At 43.6% G+C, this 20,508-nt stretch overlaps 2 protein-coding genes across 4 annotated transcripts in view; one reads left to right on the top strand and one right to left on the bottom strand.

Moving 5' to 3' along the window:
• Positions 1-700: 700 nt before the first annotated feature.
• Positions 701-5,661, bottom strand: METTL18 (methyltransferase 18, RPL3 N3(tau)-histidine). The gene is made up of 2 exons (XM_077824171.1): positions 5,537-5,661; positions 701-2,122 (listed from the first exon to the last, which is right to left on the bottom strand). Exon 2 carries the CDS (start codon positions 1,860-1,862, stop codon positions 759-761), a length of 1,104 nt encoding a protein of 367 aa, XP_077680297.1. The 5' UTR covers positions 1,863-2,122; positions 5,537-5,661; the 3' UTR covers positions 701-758.
• FIRRM (FIGNL1 interacting regulator of recombination and mitosis) overlaps positions 5,662-20,508 on the top strand; it is a 32,032-nt gene continuing 17,185 nt past the window's right edge. For all 3 annotated transcript variants that reach the window (XM_077824167.1, XM_077824166.1, XM_077824164.1), the window contains exons 1-10: positions 5,662-5,795; positions 8,120-8,159; positions 9,159-9,247; positions 10,597-10,701; positions 11,429-11,569; positions 12,756-12,918; positions 13,218-13,302; positions 13,871-14,009; positions 14,554-14,634; positions 17,398-17,462. In XM_077824167.1, the coding sequence (XP_077680293.1) occupies positions 5,697-5,795; positions 8,120-8,159; positions 9,159-9,247; positions 10,597-10,701; positions 11,429-11,569; positions 12,756-12,918; positions 13,218-13,302; positions 13,871-14,009; positions 14,554-14,634; positions 17,398-17,462 (1,007 nt within the window). In that variant the 5' untranslated portion in view covers positions 5,662-5,696. The remainder of the gene's footprint in view (positions 5,796-8,119; positions 8,160-9,158; positions 9,248-10,596; positions 10,702-11,428; positions 11,570-12,755; positions 12,919-13,217; positions 13,303-13,870; positions 14,010-14,553; positions 14,635-17,397; positions 17,463-20,508) is intronic.

Genomic DNA, 20,508 nt, shown 5'->3' with positions numbered 1-20,508 from the left:
AGATCCAAATTGTGTGGTTAAATTACACAGGAAATGCTTAATCCACCACTGAATACAGGCACCTCTGACGTATTTAGTTGATTCAATTTTACACTGCACAATATTACACTACAGCTTAGGACAGAATGTGAAGACCTTGCTAGAGACTTTTAGGTAGGTAGGATGCAAGTCTGTAGTTTGAGTAGGATATTTACAAGTTTTAAATCAAGCCCTGGTGAGGGCTGATTGCTAGTAATTACCATCTGATGACCCTTCAGTGGCTTACGTTCAATTAATTGGTTTCAATCCAATCTTTAGTGGACGAGTGTCACTGCCACAACCACAGAGTATTAACCAACACCCTTGTTGGGCAGCCTCAGCAGACGGGCCAAGAAGTGAATTGGAATGGAAGCTGAGTTCCCTTACCTGTAGAGGTGGTCCCTGTAGAGAAGAGAGGAGGTAGATGGATGAAGAAAGTTGTACAGCTGCTTTCTCCGTTATATCTGTTTTAAGACAGAGAATTTAAGAGTGCCTCACCTTGTCAATTTGGCACCTTCTGACAACACTTATAAAAACTCATATGAAAAAAGCAAATATATATAATTATATAGTGAAAATGAATTCTTCACCTTTTTCTCCCACTCACACAAAGAAGGAAAAAGCAACCTGACATATAAGACATTTCAGAACAACTCAACAGATAAAAAGGCAGAGGGACATCTGGCTATAAATCACATCTTTACTAAGATATTTAACAGGCACAATGGGGAATGAGTGGATTAACTGGAAATCTTAAAGGCCATTTCAATAATGTACCGCGTCAGTCCTTCATCGATAACTTTGACAGTTCTAGTCCTGAACACATTCCTCTCTTCAATGAATTTCTCAAAGATATGCACACCGCCTCCAACCCCAAAATAATGTGCTTTGCTAGCCAAATACACACGGCCATTTTTATCCAATAGTTTAGAAATCGTATCATGCAAAGCACTGTAGTTGTCAGGATTGTAGATGGTCTCTGATGTGAGAATACGGTCATACTTTGAAAAGGGTTTGTTGCCACTTAACATGAGTTGGCTAAACTCAGCCCATTCTCCAGAAAAAAATCTGCACTTAGACATGAGAGCTGGTACAAAGTTTGCTTTCTTGTGCTTCTTTGAAGGAGGTTCACTAATTCCACCATCACCACCACCATCAGTACAGTTAGCCACCACATTAGGCAAGGTTATTTCATCAATCACAGTGTGGTTATAGTCCTGAAAGTGGACTTCTTTAGCTTTTCTCTTTAATGCAACTATTCCCAGCAGCCCAGCCCCACAACCAAGATCCAAGACTGTCTTGTTGATAAACTGCATTTCAGCCTCTGACAAATAATCCATGAGATCAAAAGTGCATTCCCATATTTTCAGCCCCCCTTCATAGATGCCTGTGATAAGATCAGAGTGAGAAGAAATACTTTTAGACACTATGTCTTCTTCATGGGAGTCATTTGAAAGGGTCATTTCCACCACGGAAATATTTACATAGTATAGGCCCTGTACAGCTTCCATAACTTTATTTTCTAACACTTTGCTGAAATCTTCAGGAATCTTATGCTCTTTGGCAACTTTAAAGTGGGCTTGTTTCTTTGGCAGCACCTGGACCTGGCTTTTGTCGGGGCTACGGTTTGCTAATGGAGCTGCCGTTTTGGGTGTTGCCTCATATACACACAGAGACTCCTTGTGCACAACATTTTCTACTGATGAAATTTCTTTGCTCTTTTCTGTAGATCCGCCTGGATTCAAAGAAGCCTGTGCAGATTCCAGCTGCAAGGCTGTATCACCAAGAGTCTCGAGTTCATTTTCTGCTTTCTCTTCAATAGAGAAGTTAAACTGAAAAGCCATTTTCCTATGAAGTACGAAAAAAATAAATCACAGCTTATATCCAAAGTTACAATAGGGCAGACACTCAGCCAATGAAACTGTTAATATAAATATGATTTTTCTTCTATGGCTTGTGCAGATAAGAACTTGCTCGCTGGCTATAAGGCTGCTCTGCTGTAAGTAAAAACTGTCTGCAAAGATCTTTACATTATTCATCACTATGAAAGCCTCTACTTTGCAGGTATAATGTCCACCTTCTCTGCAAATTCATCTGTTGAATTCTATAAAAAGAGAATATATGTCAAACATCACATTTCATTAAATTGAAAGATAAACACTTTGCACTTGTACCTATCCAAAGGCAGGGGTGAAAGTAAGTCGAGTGACTTACCGGTATGCTGGGGCCAGCTCTGGCCCCCAGAAGGGGAGGGGCTGAGGGGGTCAGAGCCAGCCCCAGCCCACCCTGTAAGGTAAGTGCCACCCCCCTTTTCCTCCTCCCCTCCCCCACCGGGGTAGCAGCAGCAGCAGCAGCCCAGGGCTCCCAGGGCTATTTAAAGGGCCCAGGGCTCCACTGCTTCTACTGCCCAGGGCCTTTAATTAGCCGTCGGAGCCCTGGGGAAGTGGCAGGGCTCCAGCAGCTATTTAAAGGACCAGGGCGGCAGAGGCAGCTGGAGCCCCAGCCCCTTAAATAGCTCCTGGAGCCCCCGCTACCCCAGGGCTCTGGGGGCTATTTAAAGGGCTTGAGGCTCCCCTACTTCTACCACCCCAGTCCTTTTAATAGCCCCCGGAGCCCTGGAGTAGCAGCGGTGGGGCTCTGGCAGCTATTTAAAGGGTCAGAGAGGTAGAAGCAGGGGCGTCCCAGGCCCTTTAAATAGCCGCCAGAGCCCCACAGCTGCTACCCCAGGGCTCCAGCAGTGGGGCTCTGGAGGCAATTTAAAGGGCCTGGGGCTCCAGCCACTACTGGGAGCCCCAGGCCCTTTAAATGGCCCCCTGGGGAAGCCGGGCTGCCCCAGTACGGTGCACCGGCTCTTGCTGGTACACCGTACCGGGGCGTACTGGCTTACTTTCACCTCTGTCCTAAGGACAACATAAGTTACAAATATTATCTAATGCCACCCTGTAACATCCCTTTGAGGTAAGCAATTATTACTATTCCCATTTCACAGAGGAGAAAACAAATACAATTAAGGGATTTGTGAAACATAACACAGGAAGTGAATGGCAGAGTTGAGTAAACTCTGGTCTCCTGAATAATTTAATCTTGTGCTTTAGTCACAGCCTTCCTCCCTGCAAAGTACACCAACAAGTTCAAGATATAAATTGCTTGCCTACAGGAAACTAAAATTTCAAATTTGATCGTCTGACAAGAAAATGTGATTGTTCCAAATTTCAGACTGTGGTCTCATTCTCGCCTGTAAATTAAAAGATTATTGCTCTGCATTCTACTTGCTCCATTTTGAACTACTATGCTAGGGTTTCTCCTGTTCTTTTTCAGGGCATCTGATTCTCACTTGGTATTATAGGTTTGGTTTTGTCCTGACTTTAACAATAAAAGTGACACCATCAGTCAGAAACTGTGCCAGAAATGAGACAATTTCTAATTTGAATAAAAATTCTAATATCTATGTAAGCAGTGTCAAGATGAGCTCCACCCTGACATCTGGTGGTGAGGTGTGGCAAGTTGTGGAAAAGAACTTCAGGGGCCGATCCTATTTGCATAGGCACACCCACCCCGCCTAGAATGAGGCCATAGCTGCCCAAATGGTCACTTTGGCTGCTGTGGGAGCCCCAGTGTCTCTGTTATTGGGGCAGGAAGAATAAATTGTTATTACCCTGATTATGGGAACTGTGCTTGGAACTGTACTTGGCCTTTTGTTATGATGGAGGGACTCACCATCAACTAAGTAGCACTCGCTAGGCAAGGGTCATGGGTTCCAAAACTCTGTGAATTGAGAAGCTGGGGATATGTATTAATACTTAGTGGCATAGGCTCCTTGGTAAGGGCCTTACATGCTAATTGCACTTCCTCCTCTCTCCATTGTGGAATATCAGAGCTAATTTTGATCTCATTAGATGTCTAGTTACAGGCTGCTGAGCTTACTTTGGGCTAATAGTGCACCAGCACTGAGGCTCCCCTACTACAAGCTGAATTCACCAAAGAGCTCAACTGACTAAGAGCTGAAATCACTGAGTGTTGTGTTAAGTAGTGGGGGAGCCTGAAGATATATTGTGGAGCAGTTTGTGGGATGGCTGGAGAGCCTTGTGGACAGGCTGGTGGAGCAGTTTGTAGGACAGTGGGAGCTGCTGGTGGGACAAGGAGCAGTTTGTGGGATGGCGGGAGCTGAGCGAAGCAGTTTGTGGGGCAGCTAGCGGAGCGGAGCGAAGGCCTATGGAGCTGTAGGGTGGTCAGCTTCAGATCACGTAAGGTGCCTCTTACCCCCCTCCCATCTCCACCCAGGTTGGGAGGTAAAGCTCCGTAGATAAACTTTCGAACTCTGGGGCTGCCCTGACAAGGGACAGAGACTTTTGGGTCATTGGACTTTTGGGACTTTGGGTGATTTGGGGTTGCTGGACTCAAGAACCAAAGGGAAAGGGGCATGCCCCAATTTGCTTGTGGTGCGTTTTTTGCTCATGGGTTGTGTTATGAATCCCGTTGGTGGTGCTTCCCCAACATAATGCCACATTGTTTCTCTCTGTTATTAAAATGCTTTTTGCTACACTCAGACTATGTGCTTGCGAGAGGGGAAGTATTGCCTCTTGGAGGCGCCCAGCGGGGGTGGTATATATTTGTCCCAGGTCACTGGGTGGGGGCTCGAGCCGGTTTGCATTGTGTTATTGGAATGGATCCCCTAGATATTGAATCCGGCCCTTGTTGCTGCCAACTGTGACGGGCAGAAGGGTTACATCTAAATATTATGGCTCATATTCACATCCCTCTAGTTTGAAAACTAGATCCAAACACGCAGACTAGCACTACTCCAGTTCTCCACTAGCACCGCCTGCAGTTGCACTAATTCTGCACACTTCACCCCCTACTTAACCTTACTCCTGTGAGGTTTCAGAGTAGCAGCCGCGTTAGTCTGTATCCCTAAAAAGAAAAGTAGTCTCTAAGGTGCCACAAGTACTCCTTTTCTTTTTACTCATGTGAGCAGCCCCATTGCTTTGGGAGGTTCTTATCTTTAATGGAGTCCCGCAATCTTCTGAGTAGAGTTTAGCACGTGTATAAATGTTTGCAGGAACAGGGCCTCGGCCGCTGTTCTTCTCACATTACTGTTTGTGCTACAGCAGCCTCTGGAGTCTAAGATCAGGGCCCCACCGTGCCGGGCTCTGCACATGGACCGCAAGAGACCGTTTGTCCTGAAGACTCTGCAATCGCTAAAGAGATCAGACAGACACAGGACGAGAGGGGAAAAAGGCACAGAGAGCAGGGGAGTGACTTGCCCAAAGACGCTCAACAGGCCAACGGCACAGCTGGGAATAGAGGCCATGTCCCCTGGTGCCCACTCCCGTGCTCGGTCGGCTGCTTCCCCAGAACAAACTTGTCCCCGGGGACCTCCCTTTGGCCCCGGCTGGCTGCGGGGACCGGGGGGGGTCACTCACCTTGCCGCGGGGACCCCCCCTTGGCCCTGGCTGGGGGTCACTCACCCTGCCCCGAGAACCCCCCACCCGCGGCCCTAGCGCGCACGGATACATACCGACCGCATCGGCCCTTCCCGCCCCTGTGCCGGGTCCGGCCGCCTCACTCCGCCGCGCGCTCTGCCCCGCCCCACACAGCGCGGCGCCTGCCGCGGGGGCTGCTGGGAGAGCGCGAGGCGCAGCGTGGCTGCCGGCGGCGGGACGGAGCCGGTGCGGGCCATGTCCCCGGCGGACCCCGAGCTGCTGCTGCGGGAGTTGGGGGGCTGGGACGGGGCGCTCTGCCGCCGGGAGCTGCCCTGTGTCCTGCCCCGCCTACTCATATCCTTCCGCGGGGCCTGGCCGGGGCGGCCAGGGGCTGCGGGGTGTCACTGGGGCGCTATAGGGTGGGGCTGGGGCAAGGGTGGGGCTGGGGCCCTGCGGGCTGTCACCGGGGCAGGGCTGGGGCGCTGTAGGGTCTCACTGGGGCAAGGGTGGCGCTGAGTTGCGGTGGGGTGTCACTGGGGTGGGAATGGGGCGCTGCAGGGTGTCACTGGGGCAGGGATGTGGCTGGGGGCTATGTGGGGTGTCAGTGGTACGAGGATGGGGCGCTGCGGGGTGTCACTGGGGCAGGGATGTGGCTGGGGGGTGTCACGGGGCTGAGGCTCTGTGGGGTGCCACTAGGATGGGGATGGGGCTCTGTAGGGTGTCGGTGGGGCTGAGGTGCTGCGAGATGTCACTGGGGTGGGGCTGGGGCCAGGGTGCTGTGGGGTGTCACTGTGGGGTATTGCTGTGACAGGAAAGGAACTGGGGTCAAGTGCTGATGGGATGGCACAGGGGCAGAGTTGCCAGTGTTGGCGGCAGGGATAGGGTGGGTGTCTGTGCACTGATGAGAGCTGATGTGGGGTAGCTGTTGGGCGGCATTAGGGCAGGCATAGGGTTGATGGGTTTATGTAGGGTCTCCATTGCCCAGTACTGTTGGTTTCTGACTACCAGACACCCATTACTGTGTACAGCCCATAGCCTTTCTTACCCTGTTCTCCAACCTTAGCTACCACTTGTCACTCGGTTTCTCTTATTTCGTCCCTACTTCCATTGCAGTGTATTGTGTTTAGTTTTTGCACGCTTATCCCACGGACCCCTCATACTGTTAAGCCCCTTCATGGCTCTGGATGAGTGCAGGACCTCCTCGCAGAGCGGCTTTCAGGGTCACGGCTTTTCAGTTTAACTTTTCTAAAGATTAATTTACCAAAATAAAAATAACAGAGTATCACAGAGTTCTGAAAATAAAGAACATGTGGGCCTGGTTAGCAAATGTAACAGCAGTGCAGTAAAGTGAAAATTCAATGTAAAAATAATTCAGTATTCCAAAAGGGTAAATTTGAAATTTAGCAACCCAGAATTATAATAATCCTCTTAAAATAACATACTTTACAAGAATAAACGTGTAAAAGGAAAACTGCAGTGAAAAGAAGATTCTAATTCTGACACTGAATTATAAAAGAGGAGTAAAAAAAAACTTATGAGTACCAACCTTTAGTTATTTAAAATTATTGAATGTTAATCTTCTATGTAGAGAGACAAGGTGGGTGAGGTAATATCTTTTATTGGACCAACTTCTGTTGATGACAGAGACAAGCTTTTGAGCCCCACAGAGCTGTTCTTCAGGTCTGGGAAGGGAACTGCCAGTCTCACAGCAAAAAACAAAGTGGAACAGATTGTTTAGCATAAGTAGTACGTATTGTAAGGGACCATTCAAGGTACAGTGGCTTGTTTACTCCTCCTCAATTATAAGATGAAGGAGGGGGTTTATAGGTTGCAGATTGTTGTAATAAACCGTAAATCCACAGTCTCTTCGGTCCATGGTTTTTAGCATCTAGCAGAGAAATGAATTTAAGCTCCCAGGCTCCTCTTTTTGAAAGCATTGTGCAGGATTCTTTTGAGGATGAGGACATAAGTCAGACAGTGATCACTTTGTGAAAAGTTTCAGAGTAGCAGCCGTGTTAGTCTGTTTTCGCAAAAAGAAAAGGAGTACTTGTGGCACCTTAGAGACTAACAAATCTATTTGAGCATAAGCTTTCGTGAGCTATAGCTCACTTCATCGGATGCATGAAAGGTGTTCACCCACAGGGGCGATAGGGTGTCTTTGCTGCTGGAAGTCCTTTCCCAGACCTGAAGAACCTGTGGCTCAAAAGCTTGTCTCTCTCCAACAGGAGTTGGTCCAATAAAGATATTACCTCACCCACCTTGTCTCTCTAATATCCTGGAAACATTACACGACTACAACTACACTGCATACTATCTTTTATGTAGACAATCTGATTAAAAGTAGGAGAGAGAGTGGTGTTACTGGAATGCATTGGAAAGTAGGAATAATTCAAAATTATAAACAGAATTCTGTTCATTTTTGTGTTTGATTAAAGTAGTTAAGTACCTTTTTTTTTTCAAATTCACTTTGAGTAGGTATCTGTGTGTATATAATTGTATTTATATTGGTCCTAATCCTGCAAGCATTTAAACTCATGGTGGATGCTACTATGGAAACAGTGCCATTGATTTACCACATCCTTTTAAGTGTTTGCAGAACTGGAGTCATAGCAACTTCCATAGTGGGATTAGTCTGTACTTCAGTACATATTTGGGTTTCTTTTCTTTAACATTTTTACTCTATGTATCAAAATTGTGACGACTGGACTGAGCATATTCGTAAGTTATGATAACTTTATTTGGTGTTACAGTGCCTCTTTCCTATAAATCATTTTGTATTACAATTATTGTACTGTAGCTCCTGTGTTAATTACAAATACTTTATAACATAATCTTCCTTGGTTTTGTAAGACAACCTTCAAGAATCACAGACATTCTGAACAACTTAAAAACAAAAAGAGAAATAGATGCATGTGTGTGTGTATGAAGATCTTGTTTTCCCTTTTGGGCCATTGATAATTGCTAGGGTATTTGTTTAAAATAGAATCTTTTCACTTTCTGTCTCATTTGTACACTGGTATCATAACTTGTCATCAACATAGAAGTGGTTCTAAGCTCACGAAAACCAGATTGTGGTAAGAGGGTATTGGCCAGTTAATTAGAAAGGCAATCACATGTATTATGAATATTCTGGTAAAGAATGGGGGAAAGAAATGCAGACAGTAGGTGACAGTTTAAGGAAGCTCTGAAAACCATTTTTTAAAAGTTTGCTCGAGTGCCTCAGGTGTTCTTTTTAAAAGTGCAGGTGTTAGGATCACCCAAGAGAGGGGGAACTGGAAGAGGATGTATATACAGGGACACATTTTCAAGTGCAACTTCCATTAGCTTCAGCAGGTGTTGTCCATGCTTAGATTTTGGCCTACATTAAGCTTATATATAGGGGTTGTCATATTGATTCAAATTACTAGTCAATGTGGCCTGGTATCCTATCTATAGGATATAGTGCTGTATATCAGATTGTTGCTTCCTGGGAAGGTAAAGATCCCTACATTCATGCACCTCTCCAAATGTGCGTTCCTATGGGGGTGGAGTGGGATTCCTTCCTTCCCTCCTAACCCTCTCAGGCTATCAATTTATTTGTTAGGGTTGCTGTCCCCTTGTACTGTCAGAAAGAATACTTGTCCAGTTGCAAGTATTTTTATTATAGTGGGACTTCAGTAGTGGTATTTTTTTGATCATTTTGGTGTTCTTCTCTACTATAAATATTTTGCTTCACAGGTGTGCTGAGGATCCTGACTGAAATGTTTCTGCCTCATATCAACCTTTCAGAATTAGAGCAAACCTTTTTCTCAAAAGTGTTACCCAAGGTATGATGTCTTTCGTAATGTGAAGACTCAAACATCAATACAATACTAGAAACCTGGTTACTACAAGGTCTGTAGTAGTTTGATAGAATTCTTGTTTTGAAATCAAGCTAATGTTTGAAATACATTCCCTTTCACTCTAAAACGGTCTCATGATTTTATATCCTGAGTCCTGCTTCTGTGATTTTTATTGTTAGTTTCAGTGTCAGGAGGAGTGGGCCAATGATGTTATGCATGATGTAGTCAATAATAAAGTGAATTTTAAAAGCCTATTTTGAGAAAATTTGACCTATGAAAACAGATGATAAGCAAATGGAGAATTACGTTATTATGATTATGATTATTTATTTATTATTAGAACTTTAGGGTGCTTCTTTGGCTAAATAAATTGCAAGGCCCAAGACTATAGTATTTGTAGCAAATAACCTGTAAGGCCAAGTTAACCTAGGATATGGTCAATCCTGACAACATGAAATATGCCCTATTTATTATAGCTATACTGAAATTCTTAAATTAAATAGTCACATTTTAAATGAAATAGAAGAAACTACAATAGGGGTTGCCTAGCTCCCATTGTCTGTAGAAGTTTAATTCCCTAGAACCCCTGCTTGTAGACAATCGGAAGTCTGTAAGAGCTCCTGGTCGGTTCCTACCCCAATATTAATCATCCTCAACAGGTTTTCAGAGCATAGAAAGAAACTGGTTCATAATGTGCATATCCTAAACCTGTGTAATTTCACCACATCCGCGATGCAACATTCTGTCTATGCTTGGAAAGAGCTACTTATATCTTTCTAATCCCACAACTAACAACTCTTAAGGCATCAAGACCAAACAAAAGAAAAACAAATCTTCAAAAAGACATGACCTCCAAACCTCCTATATTAGGAACTGAAAGAGTTGACCTTTTCAGAATAATAAACTGCCTTTAAAACAAAACAAAACTCTGTATCTCCAAAATGATTGATTTGAACCAAACTTAAGAAAAGTCTGTTCTAGGGTATGATGTAGTATATAAAATTGGTAGTAATGTTAATATTGGTTAAAGTTGGGGTTGGAGGTTAAATGGGAAGCTCTTTTTAACTAACTATGGAGAGACTCATTTCTGTGTAATAACAGAACACATGATATCTGCCCTCATCTTAAATAGAAGTGCGACCTATGGAAACTGCAGGTTCTGGCATGCAGTACTTCTTGCTTCAAATAGCTAGGCTATGAAGCATAAGTCTCTGCATTCCACACCTCCATACCAAAGATGAAAGTGGATGTACGATGGGTGCCCTTGTTTTATACTGGCTATATATTGGAGTTAATTAATATCAGTTTTATTTTAATTTGCTTTATTCTGACAGGCAATACAATTATTTGATGATTTGTTGTATGAATTATCGTGTCAAGCCAAAGGACTAACCAGCCAGAACATAGAATTATGCAAAGCAGTGAGGAATGTTTTACAGGTAAGTCTATTGAAATGGGCTGTAAGAGGAATGGTTAGGTGATTATATGTTTTTTACCAAAACTGTGGAGAGATTTGTGAAGTGTTTGTGCCAGTAACAACTGAATGTAAAATTCAGTTCTGGATTTGTCATAGTGCAGCTAGTTTGAATATGTCAGGCAATGTCCATATATTTCCATTGATAAAGGGTAGTTCAGCATGTGTATAAATACTTGCAGGATTGGGGCCTTAGACCTTCAACCCTCAGCACTGTTAGTCTTGATTTTCATCCTGTTGCATTGTGAGGTTTCATGTTTATCTGTTATTGACTCTGTATCAGGGGGTCTCAAACTCAAATGATCATGAGGGCCACATGAGGACTAGTACATTGGCCTGAGGGCAGCACCACCGACCAGCCCCCCAGGCTGTCCCGGCCCCGCCCCCACTCCACCCCTTCCGTGAGGCCCTGCCCCGCCTCTTCCCACCCCTTCCCTGTACAAACATGACTCTCACGTAAAGAGAGTATGACATCACAGAAAAGCTGTGGTCTGAAACTGCTTTTTTTTTACAGAGCTTCCTTCATCTTTCTGGCTTCCCAATACTTTTCCATTTGCTAATGTCCTAAAAGACAGAGAACAGTTTAGTCAAATGCAAAACGGAAGAGATTCTTTATAATTTTGCTTTTTGAATTAACTGCTGCAGTGTATTGTTATAGATTGTGCCTTCAGTGATGATGATCTCACTTGCAGACTATGGTGCAGCTGCTGGAAACTCTGACGGGTTGTGTGCGACATATCTGTACCCTGCAGGAGCCTGTGCCTCTAGAGAGTATCCGTACCCTTCCCTCTTCCGTTCTGTATGTAATCAAAAACACATTTATGCACTGCAAGGTAGGTCTCTGGATTAATAGGAGAAAAAAAGATTCTAGATCTAGTTATAGATCATATAAAAAATCCTTTGAGGTGTGATTCTGCTTTGAAAAGTAACTTTTGTGGCTTTCCATATTTGTTGCCTCAATATTGGATCAAATGTGCTCAGTTTACAAGTATGAAGATGGCTTTTCCAACTGCCAGCCCTGCAAACTCAGTCTGACCTCTGAAAGCCAAGCTCAGTTATTTCCATCTTGTGCATTGTTACCAGTAATAAAGGTTTTTCTGATGAAATTCCTACAGTTTAAGATGAGACGGGATCATTATATTATCTAGTCTGATCTGTATACCACAGGCCATTACACTTCACTCGGTTACTCCTGTATTGTGCCCAATAACTTGTTTAGCTAATTAGGCCCTCTGACACCCGTGTAAACCCATTGTCTTCAGTGGATTTGCAGAGCTATAAGTGACTATGGATGTGTTAATATTAACTCTATGATTCAGTGCAGATTTCAAGGCAGACTTGTGATTGGGATTAAATACTTTGCGTTATGTATAAAAACATGTTGGCATCGCATTTTGCAGCACCTGCATGTGGAAGAAAACTGATTGTTGTGCTTGAAACCTTTCCTGCTGTAAGCAGTGCCAGTATCATAAGACATAGTAATTTGTTATCCATCCTACTGGCATCAATTTCACTTTTGAGCTTGTCTTCCTTGCTTATTAGAAACGTTAAATACTTATGGAGCCAAATTACACAGTGAGACCTTTGCCTAAGGACTTCTCCTCCAGTAGGCAATTTATTATTAAGAAACACTTTAAAGTACTGGGAAACTTTTGGGATACAACTATGTTTGTCATGAAGTATGGTCCTAGATTTTGGTAGAAATCTGATTTTAGAGTCATGCATCAAGGGTCTGATCCAAAGTTCAGTTAAATCACTAGAAAGATTCTTGCTGATTCACTGGGTCTTTCGATCAGGCCCTAAGTGAGTGGGATTTTGTATTTCATGCATAATAACCACAGATGGCTATTTAAAATCTACAGCTTTTGCTGGTTGTGTGAATTGAAGTAGATGTTTGTATGCCTTGATTCTGCGCCCATTGACATTTGTAACAAAATTCCCATTGATTTCAGCAGGAGCAACATCAGATCTTTATTCTCAGACATTTTCTAACTCTTCCTAATCCCACGTTTCCTACAGGACAGCGAGTCACTGTACAGTGGGTGCCTGCACTTGATTTCCGACCTCCTCCAATCTCTGTTTAAAGAGACCTATTCTCTTCAAAAGCAGCTTATGGAGCTGCTTGATATGATCTCTATGGAATCTGCTTCTGCTGAGGACAGTATTGTAGATATGGTGTCAGGTGTGTATATGAAAGATGTTTCTTTATCCTGCCCAGCCCCCTGTTTTCTACAGACAGTGGGCCTGATCCCCCAAGATGCAGAGTACTTCCTGCTAGATGTTGAGCACCCTCAATTCCTGTTGCCTTCAGTGGGAGTTGAGGGCATTCGGCACTTGATAATTGGTCAGTTTTCAAAAACTGGAAGTGGTTTTGCAAATGCAGTGATGTGACAGCTGTGTTTGTTTTTTTTTCAGGCATTGAATATACAGGTCTATTTAAACTCAGTGTTTGTTTGCTCTTACTTACTGTTTCCTCTGCAGTGATCCATACTGTGCTGGAGATCTGCTCTGTCATTTCCAACATGGACCATGCCCTTCATGCCAACACATGGAAGTTCATAATCAAGTATGTTTTAATACTTTGAATGTTGCTGTTCTGTATCCCAAGTGTATTTTAGAGCCACTGTTTTGTAACTTGTTTAAAGCTAGGCTTTTCAAAAGTGCCTATGGGAGGTGGTGCCCTGATTCTCACTGAAGTTTAACTAGTAATGCATTCTCAGTTGAAAAAGTTATGAGCCTTGCCTTAGAAAGTGAAACACTCTTTGATCTTTTTTATATTGTGTTAAGGAAATAAATTCTAAATACAATATTATGATTTAAATGTTCCCCAAGGGTCTGAATTGGAATTCCACCGACACTGTTTGATTAGATTCTGTCACCGATTTGACGCATCCTGTATCCCTTCTGTGCTTCAATAAATAGTCACAATGGGACTAGAGTGGTTCTGTCTCTGAGTTCCTTGGCATTTGTCAGGACACTGCTGCATTAGTGCACTCAGATACAATGGTGATGGGTGCAGTGTAGGAGCCTAGAGTAGAGTAGGGTCTGTGGAATAGTGCTTATTATGACCTGATGTCACTTGATTTGTTTCTGACAATTAAACATCTGATCCTGTTCCTGTCTGGCTTTGTTAGGCAAAGCCTCAAGCACCATTCCCTGCTACAGAGCCATTTGAAACACAAGGACATCCTCAGTGGCCTGTGCAAGGACACCCTCTTTTCGTTCCATTCCTGTTTGCAGCTGGCTGAGCAGATGAAGCTGTCTGGGACACAGGTGAATGAACAATCCCCCAAAACTACTTTTGGGCTTGAGAAAGAGTTGGGTTAGGAAGCACTGCAAAGATAGATATGTTTGCTATGCAGTGTTATTGGCTAAAAAATAGACTAATTTTACACCCTAGGTACTTCACATTGCTTACAAGGTTCTCTAGAAAACCACATTGAAAAGGAGTCTAATAGCCCTGGTTAGCATCCAGGATACTTTGGGTAGATACAAAGACTATTCTCCCTCCTCCCCATCTCCAGTACTCTTCAGGAATCTCATTCATTTCACATACTGCTGCTTTCACTAGGTCAATTAAAAAGACAACAGTTAAACTTTGAAGATTCCTGTGAAAAATTGTTTTGAGATTACAGAGATATCACGTGTTCTTAGGGGTTTTCCCCAATTTCTGCTGTTTTTGTGTGGAATCCAAGCTTCCTTTAACAAACAAGATAAAGTTTCTAGCCCTGATAGCAGTGTATCTTGCAATGTCGCTTTCTTTGATATCTTCTTAGTCTGTCCATGGTGTTTTTATTGCTGCTTTCCTTTTTGATAGGAGAGCACTGACTACAAGTTGTTCCAGAAGACAGTTAAACTGTGTAGATTCTTTGCTAATTCCCTTGTTCACTACATCAAGGTACGATTTATTATATGGGTCCTACATGAGTATAAAACTAACTCTGTATTATGCAAATAGACACACTGATCAAGTATTTTGTGTTGCTACACCATACTTACGTCTGTGGTATCTGGATGGCATAATTAACACCCATACTTACCTGCTTGTGATTTATTATCTCACATGTAATACAATTTGGATACCTAATACTGTTCACTACTTCTGCCTATCTTCTGCTAAATAGCTGCCTTGCTGTATTCTTCCAGCTGAACACCGTGCTCTCTGACTCCATCAGATTTCACACACTAAGCAGGATCAGTACTGTATCTGGACGGGAGCAGCGAGATGCAGCAGGCAGTGACATTGATGAGTCAGTAGGGGGTGCTTATCCCTCACAGTTGGCACTGAACCAACATTGCCTTGAACATGTAAACAGACAAACAGTTGCGAGGGGTGTAAGCTTGTTGCTCATTTATCCCTAATGTTCACAGCATATTCATGGTCCCACTTCCAGCATCTCAGGGCTAGCATTTGTCCACAGGACCCTCAATTTTTTTCAGTGGGCCTCAGATCAGTTTTCAGCCGGGGAAGGTAGCTCCACCCATGAGGTTGCTGATTTTACAGGGTCCACTAACAGCTTCCTACTAGCATACTGCCTTCATTTGAACTTGTTCCGTTGCTGAGAAGCCAATATGATCTTTTGCCACTAGGAGGATGAATTTGATAGCATGAAAGGCAGTATGGTCTGGTGCAGTGGTTTTCAACCTGTTGCCCGCAGACCCAGGGAGTCCACGGAGTATGTATAAGATTTCCAACGGGGGTCCATGCCTCCATCCAAGATTTTTTAGGGGTCTGCAAATGAAAAAAAGGTTGAAAACCACTGTTCTAGTGGATTAAGTACAGGACTGAGAATAAAGGATTCCTTCATTCAAGTCCTGTCTCTGACTCTTTGGCTTTGTGCCAAAGTTTCCATGTCTACAAAATTGGGTTATTAACTCACACACTTACCAAATGAGGGTGCAAGAGAGAAACAGGTTCACCAGTGGCTTTCGGGCCTAGTGATCTCCAGACCCCCAACTTACTTGAACAACTGCCCTTTGCAACGTTTGTCTAGATGTTGGCAACTATCCGTATCACCAGTACAAATAGTTGGATTCCATTTCTGCAGCAGGCTGGAGGTGGGGCGATACCTGAAGATCTCAGTCACTGTCCAACATCTTTTTATAAAATAGATTAGTTAAGTTTGGGATGTAGCCAAGAAAATCCCCTTCCTCTAACCCTCCCCATAAATCCCCTGGCTAGTTTTGTGCAGCAGTATAGTAGTGCTGAACAGGAATCAGTTACATATGGAGATGGGTGGAGAAAAATTGTTACACAGAAAAAGGTGTAAGGCTGTCTCTGAAGGTGTGAGTTTTGGTGTTTGATTGCCCTTAAAAAAGACCTTAAGCTCCCTCTTAAAATAAATGTGAGGAGGAGATCTAAAAATAAATAATCTGGCTGGACTCTTTCTCCTGGGATTTTCTGCAAGCTCCTATCACCTACCTAGGGATAACTACAGAAAACCACGTTCCTCTTTCCTACTCTTTCTCTCTGTCCTTTCCTTCTCCCCCCACCTCTTTCTTCTGATAGTCTTATTTTAACCTTTTGGTACTCATTTAAGTAACACACCAAATAGCAATAACAAATGCAGAGTAGATAATGAGGTATATAATCACCTTGTCTGTTGTGTTAATGTCCGTTATCTTTTTTGTTTATGCATGGGATAGAATCAATAGTCTTTAAAATACACCTCTACCCCGATATAACACGGTCTGCGGGAGCCAAAAAATCTTACCACGTTATATGTGAAACCGCGTTATATTGAACTTGCTTTGGCCCCCCTGCTCCTTGTCCCCTGACCACTCCAGAGGACCCCCCCCCGTCCCTAATCACCCCCAGGACTCCACCCCCTACCTAAGCCCCCTGTCCCCTGTCTGCCCTGACCCCTATCCACACCCCTGCCCCTGACAGGCACTCACCGGCAGCAGCAGGAAGCAGAGCAACGTGGCCCCAGCCCGCTCCACTCCACCAGCTCCCAGTCATGGCGCACCGCTTCCCGCAGCCGGTGAGTGCAGTGAGGTTGGGGAAAGGATGCCCTCCGCACTCACCGGTGGCGGGAAGCGGAGCGCCACAGCTGGGAGCTGGAAGAGTGGAGCGGGCTGTGGCCACATTGCTCTGCTTCCGCTGCTGCCGGTGAGTGCCGGGGGGATCCCTTCCCCCAAGTCTCCTCCTCCCTCACCTGGTGAGAGAAGCGGAGCGGGCTGCTCCCAGCCCCCTGCTAATCACTCGGGCCACTCTGGGCCTGCGGGGTCCCCAAAAGTGCTCCCCACAGCTCCTGCCTCCCAGACCCTTGGATTGGGTTGGGGGCTGCTTTACCGCGTTGTATGTGAACCTGTGTTATATTGGGTCGCATTATATCAGGGTAGAGGTGTATGTGAAGAGTGCATTTTTGTTTGTTTGTGATTGACTGTGGTTATTGCTCCTGTAAATGAAGTTTAAGAAAACCCTTATCTTATTAATTTAGCTTCCTAAAGAGGAGAAATATATAATTTTACTTGATAATTTGTCATGTGTTGTGCATTTTGCATTTCTTTTGCAGTGAGCATCACAGCAGGCTACAACTTTTAAAAATTAGACTTCATAATTAAGCATTTCACAAATACGTTCAAGTAAGCAGAAGAAAAATATATTTAATCGTTATTTCATTTTGAAAATACCATTCAAAATTGGTGGCTTTTGCAGGAATTTATTCCTTTCCTCTCTGATTCCTGCTGTCGATTACACCAGCTGTATCTTCAGATATATAGGTAAGTGAACCACAAAAATTAGCTCTTTGATTCCACTGCAGGGACATCTCTGTATCAGCTCTGAAAGTGTCTGTCGTAGTTACAGCAGCTCCAAACATTACAAGACTTGCAAAAATAAAAGATTGCAGCAGTCACTCTCTGATTTGTTACATGCAGAACAGGATTTGTGTATAGAATTTCTTTGGTGTATGGAGGTCAGAGAAATTTGTACTTCCTCCTGGGAAACTTCTTTTGGGTGCTTTAGTGTGGTCTGTTTGTGTAGCTACTAGTCATTTTAACCTATCCTCCAAACGCTGCCAGAAAGTGAATCAGTGCCATGTTACCAAACTCCTCATTCTGTTGCATTTTCTTCTACTAGATCCTATCAGTGGATCTACCTGGGACCTTACTGTGCAGATGGAGCCCTTTAGAGGATCGGAGCCCTTAACAACTGTTTTTCTTGTAGTTACTCACTCCACAGGGCCTCTGCAATGAAATAATGAGGCAACATTTTGTTTTAAAAAAAGTTAAGTGCAAAAGAAATTTAATGCACTATTAAGGTTAAATTAAACCCCACAAAGGCTGGGAAATAATTATTGTCCCACAATAACCATAGTTCTGCACTGCTTGGTGCTTGCGCTGTGACAGAGTTTGTTATTATGTATTCACTTAACAATGGGACATGCTCTTTCTCCTTTTAATTGAAAGTACGTGTGTGGTGGGACAGTTAGTTTATTCTAGTTGCATTCTGGTGAAAACATAAACAACGTTTTATGCACCTCAGCAACAGTTATTTTGTAAAATAGTTCTTTCACTACGATTGAACATGGAAATATTCAGCCTGAGCAGGGTTTGTTTTTTTTTTTAACAAATTTAATGAGGAATTGAAAATAGAACTTCAGTGAAGAACATGGCCTTAGTATTATACTGTAAACTTGAAAGAAGGGACGATACCAGACTGGTTAGTCCTTGCTGAAACACTCTTTGCTGCTTCTCTCTAGACAATACATAGTATCATGGACTTTCAGTTGTTTGTCATTTTTCTCAGAGATAGGATACTTACTCAGTTTGCCCCGGCAGTGAGGAAAATAGCATAATGTAGGTATAATTGAGGGCACATTTTGATGCTGCACTTGGAATTTAAGCCCAGATCCTTCAGTGAGTTGGGTGCAGATGGACTATTGTTCACATTTCATTGCAATATCATGTTCTTAGTTAATCCTTTTTGTTGATGATGCACTCTCTCTTCTGCATGTGCTGACTTGGCAGGGTTTACAGGAGTGAAAAGTGTTAAAAACTGAGCAGATCTATTGAGTAAGAAGGTGCCGTTTTTACATAGTCTCTTTGTAATCTGTTTCTATAACGCTCATCTTTGTAGTGTCTAAGGGCTTGTCTGCATGGGGAAATTTACTGGTACAATTATACCACTATAGTTATTAATCATGTTTAGTATGGTAGTGCCTAAGGACCAGCCGAGAATGGGGCCCCATCGTGCTAGGCACTGTACAAACACCGAGTAGCAGACAGATCCCACCCAGAAGAGTTTGCAATCTAATCAGAGCAGACAGACATGGAGTGGGGGAGTAAGAGTGTCCACGTGGGGAATTATACTGATATAATTATGCTGGTAGATAGCCCTGTGTAGAATAGCCCTGAAGTCCTTCCTATACTAATTACACCTTTATGCCATTCTAGTTTTGAAAAACATGTCTTTGCAACTCTTACTTTTTATACATAAAAGTTTTAACCGAAACACTGAAAACTGCCACGCCCATGCCAATTTCAAAGTGGAAATAAAATTTAACACCTACCATTATAAAAAAAAAAAAAAGCACTCAGGGAGATGCTGGTTAAACCTGTTCTTTCTGTCCTGGGGGATGCAGAAATTCATAACTTTAAAAAAAAACAAACCCACCCCAAAACACTTTAGGCTTACCTCTTAGGCAGGACTACACTTAAAACACAACATTGGTGCAGCTGCAGCGCTGAAGTGAAGACACTCCTTCGCTGACAGGACAGCTTCTCCTGTTGGTGTAGTTAATCCACCTCCCCGAGAAGCAGTAGCTATGTTGACAGGAGAAGTTCTCCCATCAACATAGTGCTGTCTACGTGACGGGTTAGATCGGTATAACTGTTGCTCAGTGTGTAGATTTTTCGCACCTCTGAGAGACATAGTTATCCCGATACAGGTCTGTAGTATAGACCTGTTCTTAGACTAGTAGGGTGACCGAATGCACCTCTGTATTCACACTCTATGCACTACTGTAATAATCTTTGTACAAAAGATCATGGTGAAATGTTTGTAGCAGCATAATATGTAAAGTAATGAACATAAGCTGAAGTGTTTTTACCAGACAAATCTGGGAAGGAGGTAACCTGTTCCTTAGATACAACGGACAAGCTAACACCTCTAGCCTGGTGTCATCAAAGTTGATTGGCAAATCATCCATCAAGTGGCCATTTGGCAGTGAATGGGAGGTAGGAACTGATTGATCTGCGGCCAGGTCTGCACTATGAACTTACATTGGTATAACTACATCACTCAGGGGTGTGAAAAATCCACACCCCAGAGCGATGCATTTAGTTATACACCAGTGTAGACAGAGCTAGGTCGATGGGAGGGCTTCTCCTGTCGACATAGATACTGCCTTTTGTGGAGGTGGATTAACTATGCCGACAGGAGAAGTTCTTCGGTCGGCGTAGTAGCATCTTCACCGAAGTACTATAGTGGTGCAGCTGCACTGGTGCAGTGATTTAAGTGTAGACCTGCTCTGTTTTAGCAAGCAATAACATGGAACCTCTTTCACCAGAAGATGCCATGTCTCTCTCCTCATAGTGGGAAGGAACTTTATCTAGGGGTAACCCTCCGGAAAATGCATTTCAGAGAGTGACTGGACTATAAAAGTGAAGGGCAAAAAAACCCCAGGGATATCTTTCTTTCTCTCCCTATCTCTCTCTCTTGCTCTCTCTTTCACCTAAGAAGACAAAAGAACCAGCCCTTTGATTTGGTGAGGGCATTGTGACCTGAGAATTTAGTCAGCCCTGTTGCTGCGAGCTTGGGATAAGG

The sequence above is a fragment of the Eretmochelys imbricata genome, chromosome 8, assembly GCF_965152235.1.
Source record: "Eretmochelys imbricata isolate rEreImb1 chromosome 8, rEreImb1.hap1, whole genome shotgun sequence".
NCBI lineage: Eukaryota > Metazoa > Chordata > Testudines > Cheloniidae > Eretmochelys > Eretmochelys imbricata.
This window is presented reverse-complemented; position numbering and strand designations above follow the sequence as displayed.

Bases quoted from the DNA above. Each gene is read 5' to 3' on its own strand.
- METTL18 (XM_077824171.1), bottom strand. From the start codon at position 1,862: ATGGCTTTTCAGTTTAACTTCTCTATTGAAGAGAAAGCAGAAAATGAA.